Below are 20,195 nucleotides of genomic sequence, written 5' to 3' on the forward strand. Positions count from 1 at the left end.
TCATTTAAATTCATAAACAGGAACACTGTGGCAGATGTTAAGTACTAGGAACTTCTATTTCTAGGGTAAAGTAGAAAACAGAGATGGTCTCTACTGCTATTTTGAATCTTAGGCAGGAAAGAGGGACAGGATGTCAGTCTCTGTACAGTTTTCATGACTGGTTGACTATGAAAAATGAATAATCACACATATGCACAAATAACCACCATTGCCACCAATATACTTTGGAAACATTCTAAAGATCACAGTACTAAGCTTTTACTTTAAAATCCAGCTTCTTCTTATTCTACTTCATCATGATATAATATGAAATATTTTTTAAATTATGTAGCAACTTCTACCAAAGAATTTTTTTAAATACAATTTAAAACTTTAGGTTTCACATTTTGGGGAATAAAAAACTTCCAGAGTGAAAATGTTCCTTTCCTTAAGATTTAAGAAATAGCCTTCACTTTATTTCTGTGTCTTGTGCTAAAGGATATGATAAAGCGTATCTTTAAATTATTTAATTGGTTTATATTTCATTGTTTTGTTTGTATCAAGAGTTGGCAAATCTAGACCACTGCCTGTTTTTGTAAATAAAAATTTTTATTGAAACAGACATGACCCTTCATTTACATATGACTGTTTATATACTACAATCACATGATTGTGACAGAGACTGTATGAATTGCAAAGCCTAAAACATTTATTATTTGGACCTTTATGAAATTCTTACCAATCTCTAATCTAGACAGAATTTTAGTGTTACTTTTTTCTTAAAAAAAAAAAAAAAATACAAGGCTGCTCTTGAAATTCTAGAAAAGACTGCCAACGATAGCCTAATTGCAAGGGGAAAGGATTGGCTTACTGTTTGTGATATGGATAAAAAGATACAGCCCAGAAAAATTTGCCTATAAAGCAAAATATGGCTATAAACACAAATCTTAGCTCTACGTCACCCTGTGCTGCTGTCATAAAATTGGTGAAAACTTTATATCCAAAAGCAAGCAAGCAAGCAATCAAGACCCCCAAATTATCAACAACTAAGTATAAAAAGGAAAAAAAGAAAAAAAAAACCCACCAAAAAACAAAAACCAACCTTAAACTTATAAAACAGTAAGGATCCTTTTTATCATTTACTCAAATGAATGGTTATTTCAAGATAGATATTATTTACAGTCATAAAACAAACTACAGACATGGTCAATACCAGTCAGTATAAAATAACAATCCTTAGGGAAAACAAAATTACACTGAAACACTCAGGTAGCGAGGGTTATTTCTGCAACTTAGTTATATTTACCTAGCTCTTTATATTAACTTGACATTTTTATTATCCTCAAGTTCAAGAGTTTTAGACATCATCTAACTATTCTAATTATATTTGTTCCCAGGTTACCTTTCCATTTAGATAGGAAAGAAAACGAAATCCTCAAAATAGTCAATCTCTACTCAAAAATACATGAATCATTGTACTGCAGCTGCAACAATATACTACTATCTCAAAGTTTAAGAAATAAAAATCTTTCTGTAGCCCAATGGAGATTTCCTACATGACACTGTTCTCTTTCTCTGCTACTACGAGGTTGCTGGTCCGTAAAAATAAATACAGATTAAAGTAGATTATTTCATCAAAACATTTGAAACCTTAAAATTTCACATCTTTGGCTTTCCTACACTGAAGGAAACCTATGTGGTTAAACAGCAAAGAGAATAAAAGGTGGTTACCTTTTGCTTATATATAGAAAATTTTAGATTTTTTAGTTTTAGTAACTATTTACTCTTCTTACTAAATATAGATATTTACAGAAAAGATTTTTTAACTCCTAGTTAAAAAGTAAAAGTATATAGAATATGTATATGACTGGTTTCTAAAATCTCGCTTACATAAATGTTTTTGGTATTTTTTCCCCTTTATTTAACTGGAGTGAGGGACTAATACCAAATATATTAACCGTAATAATTTTCTAATGTTATTACTAACTGAAAACATCAGATGCTTGCATAAGGGAGTACTTAAAAAAGAGAGTAAGAGAGAATGACTTTCCATTTAAATAAATGTTTCCATTTAAAACAATGAAAATGCCCAGGCCAGGTAGCTCAGTTGGTTAGAGCATCACCTCCAAGGTTACAGGTTCAATCTCCGGTCAGGGCACATACAAAAATCAACCAAGGAATACATAAATAAGTGGAAAAAGATATTAATATCTGCTTGTCTCTGTCTCCCTCTCTCAAAAAAGCAATACATAAAAATTTTCTAAAAAAAAAGGGCGGGGGGGAGGAAATTGCCAGATACCCTTTAGGACAAGATAAACAAATAAATGAAGGCTATTTATAGGATTCTAGGAAAGGAACACTTCCACCAGGTGAGTTCTTTCAATTATAGAAAAAAATCTGAAACAGCTGATTAAATTTTATAATATTCCTCTACAGGACAAGTTGCCAAAGTAGGTAGTTTTAAAAAGAATTTACATCATAATCATGTAGCAAAGAGTACTATATTCAAAAGTTTGAGTTATTAACAATGTATGAGTGTGCTCAATTATAGAGTTTCTTCCACTTCTAAAACCATTTACAGCAAAAACAACTTTTCTAGGAATACAGAACTTTCACATGAACAAGTATTCACGTAGCAACTGTATAATGAGCCTAATAACTCATTTTTCTATCCTTTAAATTCAAGACTATTATTATTGCATGAAGGGGCTTCAAGACATCATAAAGTATCCCCAGTAACACAAAATAACAGCTTTGCAATCAAATCATTTTAAATGTATTTTCTGCTGAATGGTAAATGAAAACTGGTTACGTGCATTAGGACATCCCATCCACCTTTGATAAACTGTCCTTTATAATACTGTTTTTGAATAATTATGTTTAAAGAAAATTTAGTTTGGAACCTACTTTTCACAGAAATCATTCAGAACACCCCAGTAACCTTCAGGAACAACGAACCATTCACAGTCACCTGGACCAATATTTATGTTAACTGAACAGAAATTGTTATTTTCTTGATGACCTAAAATATAAAAATAAAAAAAAAAATGATCAGCATACTATATTCTATAGAAAATGTATCTTTAGAAATGAAACCTTAGAAATGTTCAACATAGAAACTCCAGTGGTATTCAGTTATCATTATAGTATTATTTTTTTGTGTTGTCTAGTTTTAGAGCTGAGCTTGATCAATTCCTAACTTATACAATAAAAAAAGATTCTACGGAAGGCAGTCTAAGTCATGGTTAAAAGCTTAGGTACCAGAGCCAGGCTCCTTGGCTTAGTCATTATGTGAATCTGGGCAAGTTGCTAACTCATTATGATTCAGTTTCCTTATATATAAGATTACATAATAAGATTACAATAAATTGCTGTGTTGTTTTGTGGAACCAATGAAATAATGACTGCTTCAAACAGTGCCTAATACATAGTAAATAATACACATTAGCTATTACTGATATCATTACCACCTCTTCCTTGCAGACGTAACCCCCATTTCTCAGAAGCGGTATTAGGACATCAGTAAAGGAACTAGAATTCTGATTTTCAAAATGTACTGCAGGAGTGGTATCAAGCAGGAGTCTCTGGGGGAACTCTTCAGAAACTCTCTCTCTCTCTCTCTCTCTCACACACACACACACACACACACACACACCTGTCAGAAGCAATCTTACCAGAACTGAGTGATACACACACACCCCCCGACAAACACACACACACACACACACACACTCTCTCTCTCTCTCTCTCTCCCCCCTCCCTCCCTCCCTCTCTCTCTCTCTCTCTCTCTCTCTCTCCAGGTACTCTCTCTCTCTCTCTCACCTGTCAGAAGCAATCTTACCAGAACTCTGAGTGATAGTCAAAATTTACAGCAACCAAGAGAATTCTTGATCAGAAAAAGGCAACTTAAACACGTTAGGAGTTTTTTCATAGTATTTTAAGCTACCTTATTACCCATTCCCATCACTGGTGTGGTAGTGGACTTAAAAACAGTAGTCTGTGTTCACAGTGTGAGTGTCCCTTGTTCTGGAGGGAGCAGAGTGGATCTTGTTTCCAAAGACTTTTTTTTTCTGTTTTGACCTGACTGGAGTTTCCCCAAAAGACTGACACAAGGGGCTTCTCTTCATTTCACATACCTCAGAAGTCTATCAGGGCAAGTGTCTCAGTGGAGGAGGTTCACCCCAAACACTGAGAGACTAATACACAAGCTGATGCTACCAGGGGCAACACCCTCTACCCCAACCCCCGACGACAACAACAACAAAAAAACACCTTCTTGGGGCAAACAACAGACATGGCCTGTTGCAAAGGCCTGACTGGAAAAGTGGGGTAGTGAGATTTGAGGGGAATAAGCTCTATGAAAAGTTCCTATGTATACTGGAGAATTTAGAAAGCCATATGCTGCCCTGGCTGGTGTTGCTCAGTGGATTGAGTGCCAGCCCGCAAACCAAAGGGTCACTGGTTCGATTCCCAGTCAGGGCACATGCCTGGGTTGTGGGCCAGGTCCCCAGTAGGAGGCATGTGAGGGGCAACCACACACTGATGTTTCTCTCCCTCTCTTTCTCCCTCCCTTCCCCTTGCTCTTAAAATAAATAAATAAATATCTTTAGAAAGCCACGTGATTACCAGAGCAGGAAACATGCTTAAAAACAAACAAACAAACAAGCTAAGAATACAATAAACTGTAACCTCTTTTTGATCTTTAGGCTCAGTGCAAGCAAGGAGGTAAAGGCTAAAGCAGAGTTGTAAGTGGTGTGGCTAAGTACAGAAGGAGTGAATTAAAACAACAACCCCCCCCACCCCCGGTCTTTCTTCTACTTTTCTTCCTTTCTTATTTTTAGGCATCAGGTATTTAAGGGAGTCTCTGTCAGTCAGGTCACTGGCTAACTGCTGAGATAACAGAAAAAAAGACTTCAATGCCCACACATGATAAGGAATACACAATTTGCAAAAGTAGTATAGAAAAATCACTAAAGAAACAGACAACTGTAGCTCACAACAAGCAACAACAACAAACCCCAGAGATGGAGGAGAATCTGAATACTGTAATTACTACATCATAATATTCAAAATGTCAAAACACTAGCAGAGCATTGTATACTGAAGGAACAGAGATGTCAGGGTTCACATCCAAGAGAGAATACAGCTATTAAAAATAAGTAAATAAATAAAACAGGTTTCAACACAGAAATTATGAGGCATGCAAAGAAACAAGCAAGTATGTCCCAGTCAGAAAAAAAGCAAGAAAGCAAGCAAAAAAGGAGAAAAAAATGAAGAAAGAAGTTAACAAAAATTATTCCTGAAAAAGTATAGGCATTGTACTTATTGGACAAACACTTAAAAAAAAAAATCCTCACCTAAAGATATGTTTACTGATTTTAGAGACAGAGGAAGGAAAGAGACAGAGAAACATTACTATGAGAAACATCAATCGGTTGCCTGACACATGTGCCCCAACTGGGGACTGAATCCACAACCTAGGTATGTGCCCAGACAGGAGATCAAACCCTCAACCTTTTGGTGCATGGGATGGGATCATGCTCCAATCACTGAGATGCCCCAGCCAGGACTAGACAAACACTTTAAATCAACTGTCTTAAATATGTTTAAAGAACTGAAGGAAATCATGGACAAGAACAAAAGGAAACAAAGGAAAAAATGTTTCAACAAGAGATTATCAATAAAGAGACAAATTTTTTTAATAAGAAATAAAAATTTGAAGCTGAAAAGTATAACTGAAATACTCACTAGTGGATTTCAACAACAGACCTGAGCAGGCTAGAGAAAAATCAGCAAACTTATATACAAGTCAAATGAAACTATCTATTCTGAGAAGAAAACAATGAAAAATTAGCAGAGCCTAAGAAACCTGTGGGACACTATCAAAAATACTAACATCCGCATTGTGGGAATCCTAAAGGAAGAGAAGAAAAGGGCAGTAAGAATATGTGAAGAAATGATGATTAAAAACTTCCCCAACTTGACAAAATACATGATCTACATATCTAAGAACCTCAAGGAACTCCAAGTAAGAAATACTTAAAGAGGTATATACCAAGATACATTATAACTAACTCTAGAAAGCCAAAGAGAATCTTAAAAGCAGGAAAAGAAGTGATCTGTCACATACAAGGGATCATCAATGAAATTAACAGCTGATTTCTTATCAGAAACCATGGAGTGGAGAAATGCAATAAGATAACACACACAAAAATATTAACCAAGAATTTTCTATGTGGCAAAACTATTCTTTAAAAATAAAAGGAGAAACGAAGACATTCCCAGATAAATGAAACTGAAGAAGTTTGTCACTAGTCAATATGCCCTGTAAGAAATGCTGTAGAGCTCTAGCTGGTAAGGCTCAGTGGACTGAGTGCCAGCCTGCGAACTAAAGGGTCGCTGATTTGATTCCTAGTGTAGGACACATGCCTGCTGGGTTGCAGGCCAGGTCCACAATAGGGGGTGCACAAGATGCAACCACACATCGATGTTTCTCTCCCTCTCTTTCTCCCTCCCTTCCCCTCTCTAAAAATAAATAAATAAAATCTTTAAAAAAAAAGAAATCATGTAGAGTTTTTAAGGCTGAAATGAAAGAACACTACAGTAACCCAAAGCACTACGAGATATAAACAACTACAATAAAGATCACTACATAAGTGGTAAGACACAATCCCAATTTTGAAACTTACCTCAAAACACTATAGTAATCAAACCAGTGTGGTAGTGACACAGAAATATAAACCAATGGAATAGAATTAAGATTCCCAAAATAAGCCATACATATATCCATGGTCAATTAATTTTTAACAAGAATTCCCACACCATTCAATAAAGATTATAGTCTTTCCAACAAACGGTACTGGGACAACTTGATAGCCATATGTAAAAGCATGAAGTTAGACCTTTAGCTGATACTATATATAAAAATTAACTTAAAATGGTTCAAAGATCTAAATATAAGAGCTAGAACTACAAAAATTCTACGAAGAATATATCAAGATAAATATTTGCAACCTTGGATTTGAAAGTGGTTTCTTACATATGACACCAAAAGTACTAACAACCAAGGAAAAAAAAAATGGGTAAGCTGAATTTCATCAAAATTAAAAACTTCATACATCAAAGGACACCATGAAGAGAGTGAAACAACAAACTACAGAAGAGGAAGAAATATCTGCAAATCATTACCTGATAAGGGATTAATATCCAGAATATATAAAGAACTTCTATTATTCAACAATAAAAGGACAAACTACTCAATTAAAAATGAACTAAGGACTTGAATATTTTTATAAAGTAGATAAACAAATGGCCAAGAAGTACCTGAAAATTAAAACCACAACTGAAAAACCACTTTAGATGTGTTGGGTTCGCCATAATAAGATAAAAAACTAAAAATCATCGTTGTTGGTTGGTTAGGGTATGGGAAAACTGGAGCCTTAGTATACTGCTGGCAGGAAAGTCAAATGGTATAGCTGCTGTGGAAAGCAGTTCAGCAGTTAGAAAGTTAAACACACAAATGCTGTATGACCCAGCAATTCCAATCTTAGATATATGCATAATCAAAAGAACTAGAAATAGGTATTCAAACAGATATTTGTACATGAATGTTCATAGAAACACTATTCATAACACCAAAATGTGAAACAACCCAAATGTCCATCAATTAATGAATGGATAAACAAAATGTTCTACATCCCTACAATGAAATAGTATTTGGCTATAAAAAATGAAACACTGATACAACGTGGATGAACCTCAAAAACACACTAAATGAAAGAAGCACACACAAAAGACAACATATTGTATGATTCCATTTATATGAAACATCCAAAACAGGTAAATCTATAGAGCCGGAAAGCAGACTATAGTTAAGTCCTCACTTACCATCCTTCATAGATTCATGGAACTGTGGCAAAATGTTGTAAAATGAAATTTTACATAGGCTTTTTTTTTTACCAATTTTACCATAGGCTAATTGATACAAACAAGAGTTATAACAAAATGACACTGAATGAAAGGACTGAGGACCTGTTACAGTGGTAGCCAGGGGCTGAGGGAAGGGGGGAATGGGGAGGGGACTGCTTAATGAGTATGGGGTTTCTTTTTAAGCTGATGAAAATGTCTTGGAACTACTCAGAGGTGATGGCATACCACAGTGAATAACTAAATGTGAACAGCATACTTTTAAAACGGGTAATTTTATGTGAATTTTACCTCAGCAGCAACAAAAAAAAATGTAGCTGTGTTTTCATCACTCTCTGTGCACACCATACTCTGAGTCTTCTTTTACATATTACAGTACAATGTGAAGATGGTACTCTTTAATACTTACAAATGTCCCTTACCACAGGCAAATGGTTGGAATTGTTCATGGTGCAGACTCCAAATAAAATTTAACTCTAATTAAAATTACAGATGCTGGGATTCCCACCATCTAACAAAAACTATTTTAGGGTAGAGCCTGAGAGCATCTCTATAGTTTAGGGCATACATGACTGATCATAAAGTCCATTAAAGCAGGTAACATTTATTTATCTATGTAACCCCAGGAACCAAGTGTCTGTCACACAAAAAAGTATTCAAAATAATTTTTTAAAAATTGAACTGAATTAACAGTTTATGGGTCAACTCAACATTTCTTCCAAGACTGAGTTGTCCAATTACAACAACCACTTGAAATGTGGTTAATATAAACTAAGATTGTGGTAACTATAAAGTACATAATTTTGAAGACTTAGTATTAACAAATGCAAAAATACCCCAATAATGTTGATATTAATTACATGTTGAATAATACTTATCTATACTGGATTAAAATTAATTTCATCTATTTTGTTTTATATAAATATGACTATAACATTTTAAATCATATATATGACTTGCATTATATTTCTACTGGACAGTGCTAACCCCCCAAGGGAATTCTTTAGAGAGTTCTTTAATGTTTCATGGGACATTCCTGAAAAAGAATGCCTTGTATACAAACCAACAAAAAACTAAAACAGTCTAGGCACACAGTGACAAAGAGGTAATCTATCAAATTTACCTTTCCCCTTCATTTGTAATGAAGAATAGTGTTCTTCTTTATTTGAGGATATTATTTACATAAAATAATTCAAATTGGATGAGAAGTGTTTTCAGTTTTAATGAATGTTAATAGAACTAACCCAATACTACATATACAGGAAAAAGGAACTACAGAGAGTTCAATAATTTGCCCAGTATTTATATCAGTGTCCAAAGTGGGAACAGAGTAGGGAGGGAACAGAGTAGGGAGGAAACAGGTCTTCCACCATTTATTACATAACTGTTACTACTTTACCCAACTATGGATAAAACATCACAGAACCAGCCTTCAAATGGCCTGAGGGTAAAAACTACTACAACCTAAGCTTGTACTTTAGAATCTTCTGGGGAACAACAACAACAAAAAATACTGACGATTAGATCACAATCTCAAGAGATTAATCAACTACATAGTTTTAAAAAGCTTACCAGGAGATTCTAATGAGCAGCCAGGACTGGGAACCACTGACTTAACATTACCCAGAAGCAAGCATAGGCCTATTAGGAAACAATTCTTAAGCTACGAATCAATAAGCAGGTAACAAAGAAGAAAGCGGTCTGGTTTTCAAACTATGGCTGCTTTAAGTAGCAAACAAATACCTGAGGGTGATATACAACTTACAAGCACTGGCACAGCTGAACTCATTACTACTAGTATTTTTCCGAACTGTTAAATATTAAATATTGTGAACACCACCCTATGAAATTTCACGTCAATGTAAGGCAGCACAAGGATGGCACAGTAGTGTTGGACAGAATTTAAAGTCTAAAACCAATGTAATTCATTTTACAAATGAAGAGAAATACCCAGAGAAGGAATGTGACTTGCCAAAAAGTGACAAGCTTAGTGGTAAAGTCTAGACTAGATACCAGGATGAGTCCAGTAATGTCTTCACATCATCATGTACTTTATAAAGTGTGCACTGAGACCCAGTTAGACAACTGTAACCCACACTTTCTTTTTTTAAATGAAATGGAATGGAATACAATGTAAAGAATGTGGTTCCCTCTTGTATATTTCACATCTTGATTCTGTTTTTCAATTGTAGGAGTTATATTAGTTCATAAAAAGTTACCTGGTGTTCTGCTTCCCGGAACTTTCATGTATAGCTGAACTGTGTTCATGCCCAGTATGGTATGACCAACATGGCTTAAAAGATTTCCTGCTGATACTACACGCACAAAAGCAGGAAGTTTTGTCAGTTCATGTAGCTGCAACTTCCACCTGCAACAAAATAACAGATTAAGAGTGAAACTCTGCTACAAATATTTGTAGAAGTTAACCTTTTCTTCAAAAACTTTGTGTTCCAATCAGAAAAACAATAAAATCTATATTTTACTTCCACATGGGAAACACTGAAATGTTTAAATTTTAAAATTTTCCCACTGAAAATATTCCTAATAAAAAGCATAAAAATTATTGAATAAAAAAACTGATGTTAAATTTTTATAATTGCATAATTCTATTTTATAAAATATTAATAAAATATAATATTAATCTAAACATAATGTAATGACTATAATTAGCATATAGTCAGGGTCTCAATAACAAGGGTTTCAGTTCAAGAAAATACTTTAATTGCAAAATCTAGCAAAAATAATTTAGCTAAAATTTGTATATCAATATAGAAAAATGACAGAGAATAAAGAAGAGAAGAATAAAGAGAATAAAGAATTGTACACAATTCTCAATCTTGCAAACAACACCTCTTTACATCAGTTCACAGATGACTACAGAGACTTACTTTTTGTCATCAGACAGGTCAATGTTGGTCCCAAACTTTATGGTTTTAAAGGGTCCTTTCCTCCTCCTCCCAGAACTTAAAAAAGAGAGACAATATTAAAAACATGCATTTTATACAGAAATACTAAGCAGACAATTAAACATAACTTACTTATCTGAAGATGTAGATTCATTATCTGAGTGTTCTTTATGGTGACTTCTTTTCTCATTTTCTTCCTACAGATTAAGCAAAAAGCATTCCAGTTTAGTATTCTACAACCAGCTAGTCTATCACATGTACAGCAGAAAAGTCCATATCTAGACTGATGGTATTATTTATGTTTTGACACTAAGTTTCAGTGTGCCTTTTTCACATGAAAATTTCTTCAAAGACCACATTCCATCAAAACCCAAGAAGTCAATGGTATCCAACATTCTTCCATAAGCCACAATGTTATACTTAGAGTTCTTTACTAGCATTTTTCTGTAAGGGGAACAAACCACAGATTCTCATTTCTGCTCCATTTTTCAAAGAGAGAAAATTTAAGGAAAGTTAAGAGACCTAAGAAGTAGCAATCTTGATTATAAAATTTCTAAACTAGTGGAGGCACATGTATGCATGTGTACGTAGCCATATACAAGGTCTGTCCAGAAAGTATCCAGCCGTGTAATTTGAAAGAGAGATGTTCACTGAAGAAGATACAAGAAACATTTTACATAGGACGATGACACCTCACTCTCTTCAAAGTAGGCACCTTGGGACCTCACACAGTTCTCCTAGAGTCATTAGTAACTGCAACACAATGAACCTTCTGCTCTGGTAGCAGAAGCCGTGGAATGAATTTTGCCACACCAAGATCCAGCATCAAAATCTCGGACACAGTAGTTTTTGGAATCCCCAGATCAGCTTCTAGTTCTCTCACTGTCAGTCACTGATCTTTGTTGACTGTAGCTGGTACACGGTCAACATTCTCAGGTGTTGATTGTTGCAGGCCTTCCAGAATGTGGATCACTTTCGACAGATTCTCAACCATTTTTTAAGCATCTGTGTCACACTTTTATTTGTGCTGCACTCATCGCAGCATCCTGAAAGCCTTCTGAGTCATCCAAATAGTTTCTGTGGAGGGATGTTCAAGCTTCATGCAAAATTTGATACAGATTTGTTGCTCTACTCACTCATTTTGAATTCAACAGCCACACAGTATACATGCTCAGTCAATGGCTTCTACCGCTCCCGCTGACTAGTACAGTATCATTATTCACGCATGTGCATTACAGTCCACTCTCCTTGGCGGTCAGGTTACACTGATGTTGTACAAACCATTCTCATTATATTAACAATGGTTGGAGTTTTTCTGGACAGACCTCATGTGTATAAAGGTGGAAGGAAATAACATTATGGACAAAGGTAAAAAGGTCTTCCTGGGCTACATCTTTTCTCCACAATGAATTATACATGAATGATCAAACGTTTAAAACGTAAGTAAGGAAATTAAGTACTGGATAAATATAGGTGTTTTTCAATGCAAAATTACTATTATTTATAATTTTTGCATCACAGATATGGTTATCTCTTAACAGTGTCCTATGATTTTTAAGTTAGCAATATGTAGTGATATTTTGGCCTCCCTCACTTTATATGTGCAATTTCTAAACATTTGTCAGATATTTTACATGTAATATGGTCCATGTCTCCAAAGCACATTAAAAAAAATATACCCACCCTTTCTTTGCTTATGGGTCCATTCCTACTTAAATACCCTGCCTCTTAGTATCTTTGCTTTTCAACTCTTCTACCAAATTTTCCTGTGATGATATCTGAATCCTGCTGTTACTATCTATTCTATTCTGACCATAGCACTACCACAGAGTTAAATATCTTTAAAGTTTGAATTATAATGATTTATATGGACAATGAATTCACTGCAACTCCTGCAAGTTACAGGACAGTTTTTTATTCGATGGATTTCTCAGAAGGATATAGGGAGTGGTAGTGAGAAAGGAACACATGTGTATGATTTATAGGTACAAGTGTTGCTTTTATTGAAAACATGCACTCAGGGCAGAATTTTTAAGAAATATAAGCAAATCTAATGAATTACAAATAAAGACTTCCAGGCACATATTAAATTTTAACTGTAGCATATGTACAGACAAGTATTTGAGTAATACATTTAATAAACTCATTTTGCAGGTGTTTTTTGCTTACTTTGTGGGAAAATTTACAAAGTTCTCATTACAGTTCTATAGGATTTTAGTAATGCTTCATTGCTGAAAAGTTTATGAGTCTTTTAATAATAATCCTCTGATTATATTTCAAAGTTCTATTTTTCAATTTTCCATGTATTTTCAAATAATTTACGCCTCTCCCTCAGTTTTCTCTTTCAGACTGAGATTGGTAAGAATAACACTAATGCTTCCTAGAGGAGCTATACTAACTTGGTAGAGGACAAAAATGAGAAGGCACAAGACTAGGAACTGTGCAAACATAAAGCAAACCTGAGACTTAGTTAATCCTCTAATATTAGTGGCTCTCAATTAGAGACAATTTTGCCTTCCATAGGACATTTAACATGTCTGGAGACATTTTTAATTGTCAGAGCTGGAGTTGGGGGTAAAGGGTGTGCTAAGAGCATCTAAGTGGGGAGAGGCCAGGGTGCTACTAAACATCCTACAATACAAAGCACAACAATCCCACAACTAATTATCCAACCCAAAATGTCAATAGTGCCAGGATTAAGTAACTGCGCTCTAAACAAGAATATCCCTGAGTTGAGGAGGACATCTGACTAGACAGTAGTAATATTTATTTTATCAACCTATAAGATTTTCTTAGATTTTACTAAGAGTAAATTGGATAGCACTTATATTTTATGTAACTATAAAATAATGAGATGCTTACAAAAGTAACACACTCCTTCAAATTAAAATATAAAATAATAAAATAAAATATCTTCATAATAGTATATACTTCAGGAAGTAATTACTTACTCTCAATGATTCCTGGAAGGAAGAGGCCTGGTACTGTGCATATTTAGCAATTGTAGTATGAGATCGATTACTTTCACAATGCCAGATTTTCTTTGTTCCAGTGGGATCCCAGTTTTCATCTGCTGGTTGCAACAACTGTGTCCTCACTTCTACCACATGTTCATTGTTAGCTTCCACCAAAGTTTTGGTAGAGAAAAGTCCCAGGTCTTCATAAATAAATAAAGGTAGTTAATAAATAAAAATTGTATTTGAAATAAAATATTAGAAGTGCTTTATTTAAAGGAGGAAAGAAAGGAAAATGTTTTATGGTGTTCCATTAGGATCCCCAATGAGCCAAATGGAGCCTCTGCACACCCTTCCAGTCAGGCTTCCATAACCAATATACAGGAAGTCTGGGACCTATTCATCATGCCAACAGAAAAGGCAGGATTAAGGGGCAGATACTAAAGTTTCACTTATTTATTTAATTTCTACAGGTGCCAGGAACTACATAGGGGACAACAGTACTTATTAGTAGCATCAGATTTAACCTAAAATTGTAAGAAAAATTACTTTCATTTGTCAACTTAAATTACAATTATGTAATCTGACCAAAATAAAAGCTAAATTAAAAAAACCACCTGTAAATTGCCAGTAACCAGTATCATCATTATATCTTCACATTGTTTAAAGAAATAACACACACACACACACACACACACACACACACACACGCACACACGCACACACACACTCACTCTTATAGCCAGGAAAATATTCAAATAAAAATGTGAAAAAAAATGAAAAAAATAAATAGAAATAAGTTTCTGCATGTGCTTCAAAAGTTAATAGGTAGCAAAGGAAATATACATATAAGTTTTCCCTTTTCTTATTAAAGCTTACCCAACTTAAGAGCTCCAGCAAGGCCACGTATTACTGTAACAGGATTGTTTGGATTTGTACAAAATTGATGTAATGGAGGAAAGAAAGCATCACGTTTATTTTCCAACTGTAAAATTAAAATATACAGTTAGATCTCTGGAAAACATACCTTTAAATATTATGCCAAATTCATATTTGTTATCTATTTCAATTTAATAATGCATCCCATGTGTCATTATTTGTATTTTACATTCTACAGCATTTTATCACTATGTCTTTTGATCCTAAAGTTAATTTGATATAGCCACATACATCTCTCTTATCCATTATATCTTGAACAAAAATATGTGGGAGAAATAAAATTTAAACTCTAAAATCAGATTGTATTAAATACTGTATTATTCAGCCTTTAGAAGGAAGAAAATGTTATCACATGCTGCATCATGAATGAAACCTGATAAAACTACGTTACATGAAAACAAGCAAATCTCACACATACACACACATAAAAATTGTGTGTAACTTCACTTATATGAGGTAGCTAACGTAGTCAAATTCACAGAAACAGAAACTAAAGTAGTTTTTACCAGTGGCTGGGGAGACTGTGGAAAAGGGAATTGTTTTTTAATGGGTAGAGAATTTCAGATTTGCAAAATTAAAAAATTATGGAGAGCTGTTTTGCAACAGTAAGAATACACTTAAATTACTAAACTGTATATTTAATGGTAAAGATGGTAAATTTTCTGTATACAATCACAAAAAGAAAAAAATCAATTGAAACAATATATTACCAAAATGAAACTAGGCTGAAGACCCATAAAAGATAAATTTTAATTTGGCATTCCCCCTGCCTTAGACCTCAGTTTAAAAGTTTTGTTAGAGTTCTATTCCAGTGCTTCCCTTACATACTAAAGGATCAATAAATACTGGTTGAAGGAAGGATTAATATAGCATTTGGCCTCTAGAGGGTAAAAACAGAACCGGATCTCTAAAAACAAACTTTATACTTTAAAATTTTTTCATGACATTACAAGTGGGAGCATGGAAGGATGGAAATGGGGTAGGAGGGCCAATTTGGGAGAAACATTAAAAAAAAAGTTGCTTTAATTGAACTCTTAAAGTTCTATATCAGATGCCTAACTGCCCATAAAATAAAACTAATACCCAGTTTTAAATAATCTATACAGCTTTTAAATAATGTATCTATTATGACATTTTATGTTTTCAAACACTTTTTCTGAAGGTAAATAATATCTTCTTTTTTTTTTCTTCCTTTTTTAGCATATGTATAAAATAGAATGAATGATCAGGTCCACACAACTAGTAGAACACAAATTTAAAACTCAGCTTACTAAAAGAAAAGTTACACTTTTAGGCAGACTTTGCCTAATACTGCTCAAAATTAGGGGCAGTACAAAGTATTTCTCACTCCTCTAATGTAATCAAAATTAATAGCTGAGAACATGTTTTAAATGTTATTACAAAATCTTTTTGAAATCATCTTTATTACCCCCCCCCCAAAAATTCAAGCTGCTACCAATAATTTTAATGTTTCCTAAAGGACATCACATGATTTAAAGCAAGATCTTATAAAAGACAGGTAGATGCACACAGTAGTTCAACTTATTTCTAGTCAGTCAATTCAGACTCACATAAATACTAGGTGTAGGTGGATTCAACTTGTCCTTTGGCAGGGGAGGGTATGGTGAAGATGGTGGTCTTGGAGGCGGACATTTATCCAATAAAATGCTACTGTTAGATAAGCCATTTTTACCTAGATTCCTTAAAAAAAAAGAAGAAAGGAGAATAAATCAGCTGTACATTTATTTAGAATCAGAGTAAAAATCCTGAATTAAATCCTAATTAAAGTACGAGGCAGTTGCACAATGCTATTTGGATCTATCAGCAAAAACCTCAGAACAATCATTAATTTCAGCAAATACTTAGCTTGATTTCTATATCTTCCACTGAAGAAAAGTAATAGAAAGATATCACAACCCATAAATTATTGATGATATTCCCTATTTTGCTGGTAATTTTCCAATTTATTTTTTCATCTGAAGAACACAAACTCCAATTTTCCCTCCACCATCTTCTACCATCAGATTTCTTCCATTAAACATTAAAACAATAACTTGATCAAAAAAGGTCTAGATAATAATAAAAATAGAATATGTCTTTCTTCTTATCAAATCAGCAAACTATAACTAGGATATCTTCATGACAATTCTCAAACTGGAAAAGGGCTTTTCCTTTCTTTTCTCAAATCTGGAAAGAATTTTCTGTGTATCTGCTTACTAACAAAATTGAGCAAGACTCCAATCTATTAAATTTTACAGCAAATGGTAACAATTTTTAAAGTAAGTTGTATAGTTGTTATCTATTCTCTGATACTCTATAATTATTACAGTATTTGGGGTTTCTTTAATGAAGATACTATGTTTGTTAGATTATAAATTCTTAATTTATGGCAGTATTATTCCCAAACTGTAACTATTTAGCATGAGAGGGAAAAAAAGATATTTCCAATTTCTAAAAGCCCCTACTCAACTCAGAAAATCAGCAAGACATAGTCCAGAGCTTCAAATCATTTCAGGTTAACTACCCTACTTCACCCAATTATAAGTTCAAAAATAATCAATGTATTAAAATACTAAGCACTCTTAAGTTAACATATTAAAATTTCAGATAAGAATTTGAACATTATAATTATGCAGGAAGTGAAAAACTTTTCTGCAATTTTACTTACTGAAGAGAAAACTGGCTATTTTTCATCATAAATTATAGAACAACACAGGTTAAAACAAAACTAATTTTCCTCATTTTTGCCCAACTGAAAACACCTTAAATATCAGGTTGCTTTGGTTGGCGCTAAAGAAAACTAAAGCTTGAAATTCCACTGCTATAACCTTTTAAAATGTCATACTAAATAGCATCACAGGTGTCACTTTCTTAATTTTCTCAATTATAACTCCAAATAAAAACAAAAGAATTCATGGCGGGTATCAAAGAAATGAATTAAGTTTAAAATGCCTGAATATTTAGAAAAGTATGTGAAGTAGTTATTAAAGTGAAAGTTTAAGATCAAGTAATAATTACACTCCAAATAAATGAATCTTCTATTAAAAACCATTTTCCATAAAGCATGAATGACTTTGTACATTTAAAAATAGACACAATACATTTAAGCTTTTAAATTTAGGTATAAAATTGGTACTAACTTATAAACTCCATAAAAGTAGAAAATAACTGAGTAAGACTGGTAAAAAAAAATTAAGTACTTTCATTAAACCAATGCAAAATAAAAGTCACTTACAATATCCACATAAATCATTATTTTTCATGTTGAATTGTACATCTGTGACTATTTAACTTTGGAATGTAAACAAAATGTGACCCCAAATACCTAAAATTTGTTTTACAGAGCAGGAGATGGATTTACTGTATAGCAAACAATATATTAAGGAATTGGAAGATGTGAACCAAGTATTAAAACTATACCATAAAAGAGCATCTCATACTAACTAAATGTGGCACCAAAACTTAAGCTTCTATAACATTCTGGACGTTGGGAGATGAGACTAGAAAGCAGGATTTGCTAGATTAGCAGAATTCTGCCTCCATCATTTCCACAGTTCTGTAACAATTAAAAGAAAAAAGGTAAATGGGAAAGTAAAACAATGAAAAGTGCAGATGTCTTTATTTTAAAATAGAAAAAAGGTGAGGAGGCATGACTTAAAGGAATTGAAATGATTCAACAATTGAATGTTACCATTATAATTTTAAACCATAAAAGTGGGAAAAGGTATTTTAACTGTCTTTTGATGTATCATACTGACATCAACACTAAGATGAACCAAACAAGAGTCAGATTTAAAATAACCAATGCTTTAAAAACTAAGTGTATGAAAATAAGAGGGTAGTCAGCATAAACCATGCAATCAAATTATATCTAGCAGTTTCTCAATGTATTTCAAACATTGACTTCCTGACTATTGAAGTCAAGTGTGAAACAAATACGAATTTCCCTGAAGGAACTGGCCTAGCTGTCTGTATATTTACTATAACATTTTTCTACTTAAAATACACTTATTAACCCTAATGCAAAGGACAGCTGTGGATAATGAATAGATTTTATCTTCTGAACATGTAAGTGTCCAACACTGCTTATAATACTTCAAGTCAAATAATGAAACTTTACTGTAACAATCTAAAGTGGAGAAAGGCGTTGATTATCCCATTTTAAATACTTTTCTCCCATTCTGAAACTCTTTCCCTGAGCAAAGTAGAGTAGGAGGAGATTACTCATAGACCAATTATTTAAAATATTGGCTTAAACTTACAACTTTCAAATTTACCCACATCACTTGGTATAGAAATGAAAAGTGCTAAACCAATATACTCTTTAATTATCTTTGGTTATGAAGCTCCTAGACCAGAGACATTTGAGTATCCTGCACCTATGTCACTTTTACCTTCTGAGTTCTGGACTCCCTCCTGCCTAGTGCAGGACACCATCAACAGAACAGAAATGGCAAGTACCGTGACACCTAGCATTTGCAGTCTTGACTTCTCTAAGCCTCAGAAGACTTTCATCTCCAATTTATCAGAGCACTTTTTGTCTCTCCATTAATAAAATGAGGCCGAGATTTATTAAAATAATCTAAGTAACCCCAGGGATCTATAGTGTTTTGATGTATCTAGCTACTTACTATATAGAAGGGTGGGCAAAAATATGATTACAGTTGCAACTAACATTCTTTTGAGTTAATAAAGCTATTGTAATAATCATAACTGGCACATCTTTTTCCATATGAACTGTAAACCTACTTTTGCCCACCCCTGTAGATATAACTAAGTCTCTGTAATAAGGGAACTGTCTTTAAGAGTTAAGAGCTGAATATAAAACTCTAAGAATGTACTTAACAATTATGAAGTGAATGTTTATATACACCTCGAAACTGAGATGGAAGATTATCTTTAATATATTAAGGAACACAATCACACCTAAATACCAGAGCATAACACTTTATTAATGAAAACTTATGGTAACTCTATAACTTGCACCTTCATGGAACTCTTTTGACAGTAATCCTCCAGAATACTCTTAGGTCCAGGGCCCATACAATCTATGATGTTGGTTTTGGGCTTCAAATTTTCCCCTATTTTCTAGCCCCTGTCCTGAATCTACAAAGAGTGGAAGAGGGAAAACCCAGCTCTAGTATAGTGGCAGCAGCAGAGGCCCCAGCAGCCAAGTGGGGAACAGGTAAAAGGTAGTACGAGCTGGTTACAAGCCAAGATACTGTATCAAAGGATTGCTCAGTATAGCATTTGGTCTGGATATTAAAACATGCTTATTTCCTTTAGGCCTGGAGTTAAAGTAAATGATAGTGTAACATTTAGACAAAAGGACTAATATAAAAACTTTAAATTTCAAAGAGAATAAAATTTTAGAAATTTAAGAATTTCACCATATGCCTTAGAAGAATTTGGTCTGATTGCCCTGGCTGGTGTGGCTTAGTGGACTGAGTGCAGATCTCTGAACCAAAAGGTCACTAGTTTGATTCCCAGT

General features: G+C 33.7%; 1 protein-coding gene across 7 annotated transcripts in view; it reads right to left on the reverse strand.

Moving 5' to 3' along the window:
- KDM6A (lysine demethylase 6A) overlaps positions 1–20,195 on the reverse strand; it is a 180,072-nt gene that overhangs the window by 18,667 nt on the left and 141,210 nt on the right. For all 7 annotated transcript variants that reach the window (XM_054566524.1, XM_054566523.1, XM_054566526.1 and 4 more), the window contains 7 exons: positions 16,276–16,405; positions 14,645–14,750; positions 13,763–13,968; positions 10,944–11,008; positions 10,794–10,868; positions 10,125–10,273; positions 2,887–3,001 (listed from right to left, as the gene is read on the reverse strand). In XM_054566524.1, coding sequence (XP_054422499.1) covers positions 2,887–3,001; positions 10,125–10,273; positions 10,794–10,868; positions 10,944–11,008; positions 13,763–13,968; positions 14,645–14,750; positions 16,276–16,405 — 846 coding nt within the window. The remainder of the gene's footprint in view (positions 1–2,886; positions 3,002–10,124; positions 10,274–10,793; positions 10,869–10,943; positions 11,009–13,762; positions 13,969–14,644; positions 14,751–16,275; positions 16,406–20,195) is intronic.

This window comes from Pteronotus mesoamericanus, unplaced genomic scaffold (assembly GCF_021234165.1).
Source record: "Pteronotus mesoamericanus isolate MK-2021 breed Mesoamerican mustached bat unplaced genomic scaffold, CSHL_Meso_final contig_173, whole genome shotgun sequence".
NCBI lineage: Eukaryota > Metazoa > Chordata > Mammalia > Chiroptera > Mormoopidae > Pteronotus > Pteronotus mesoamericanus.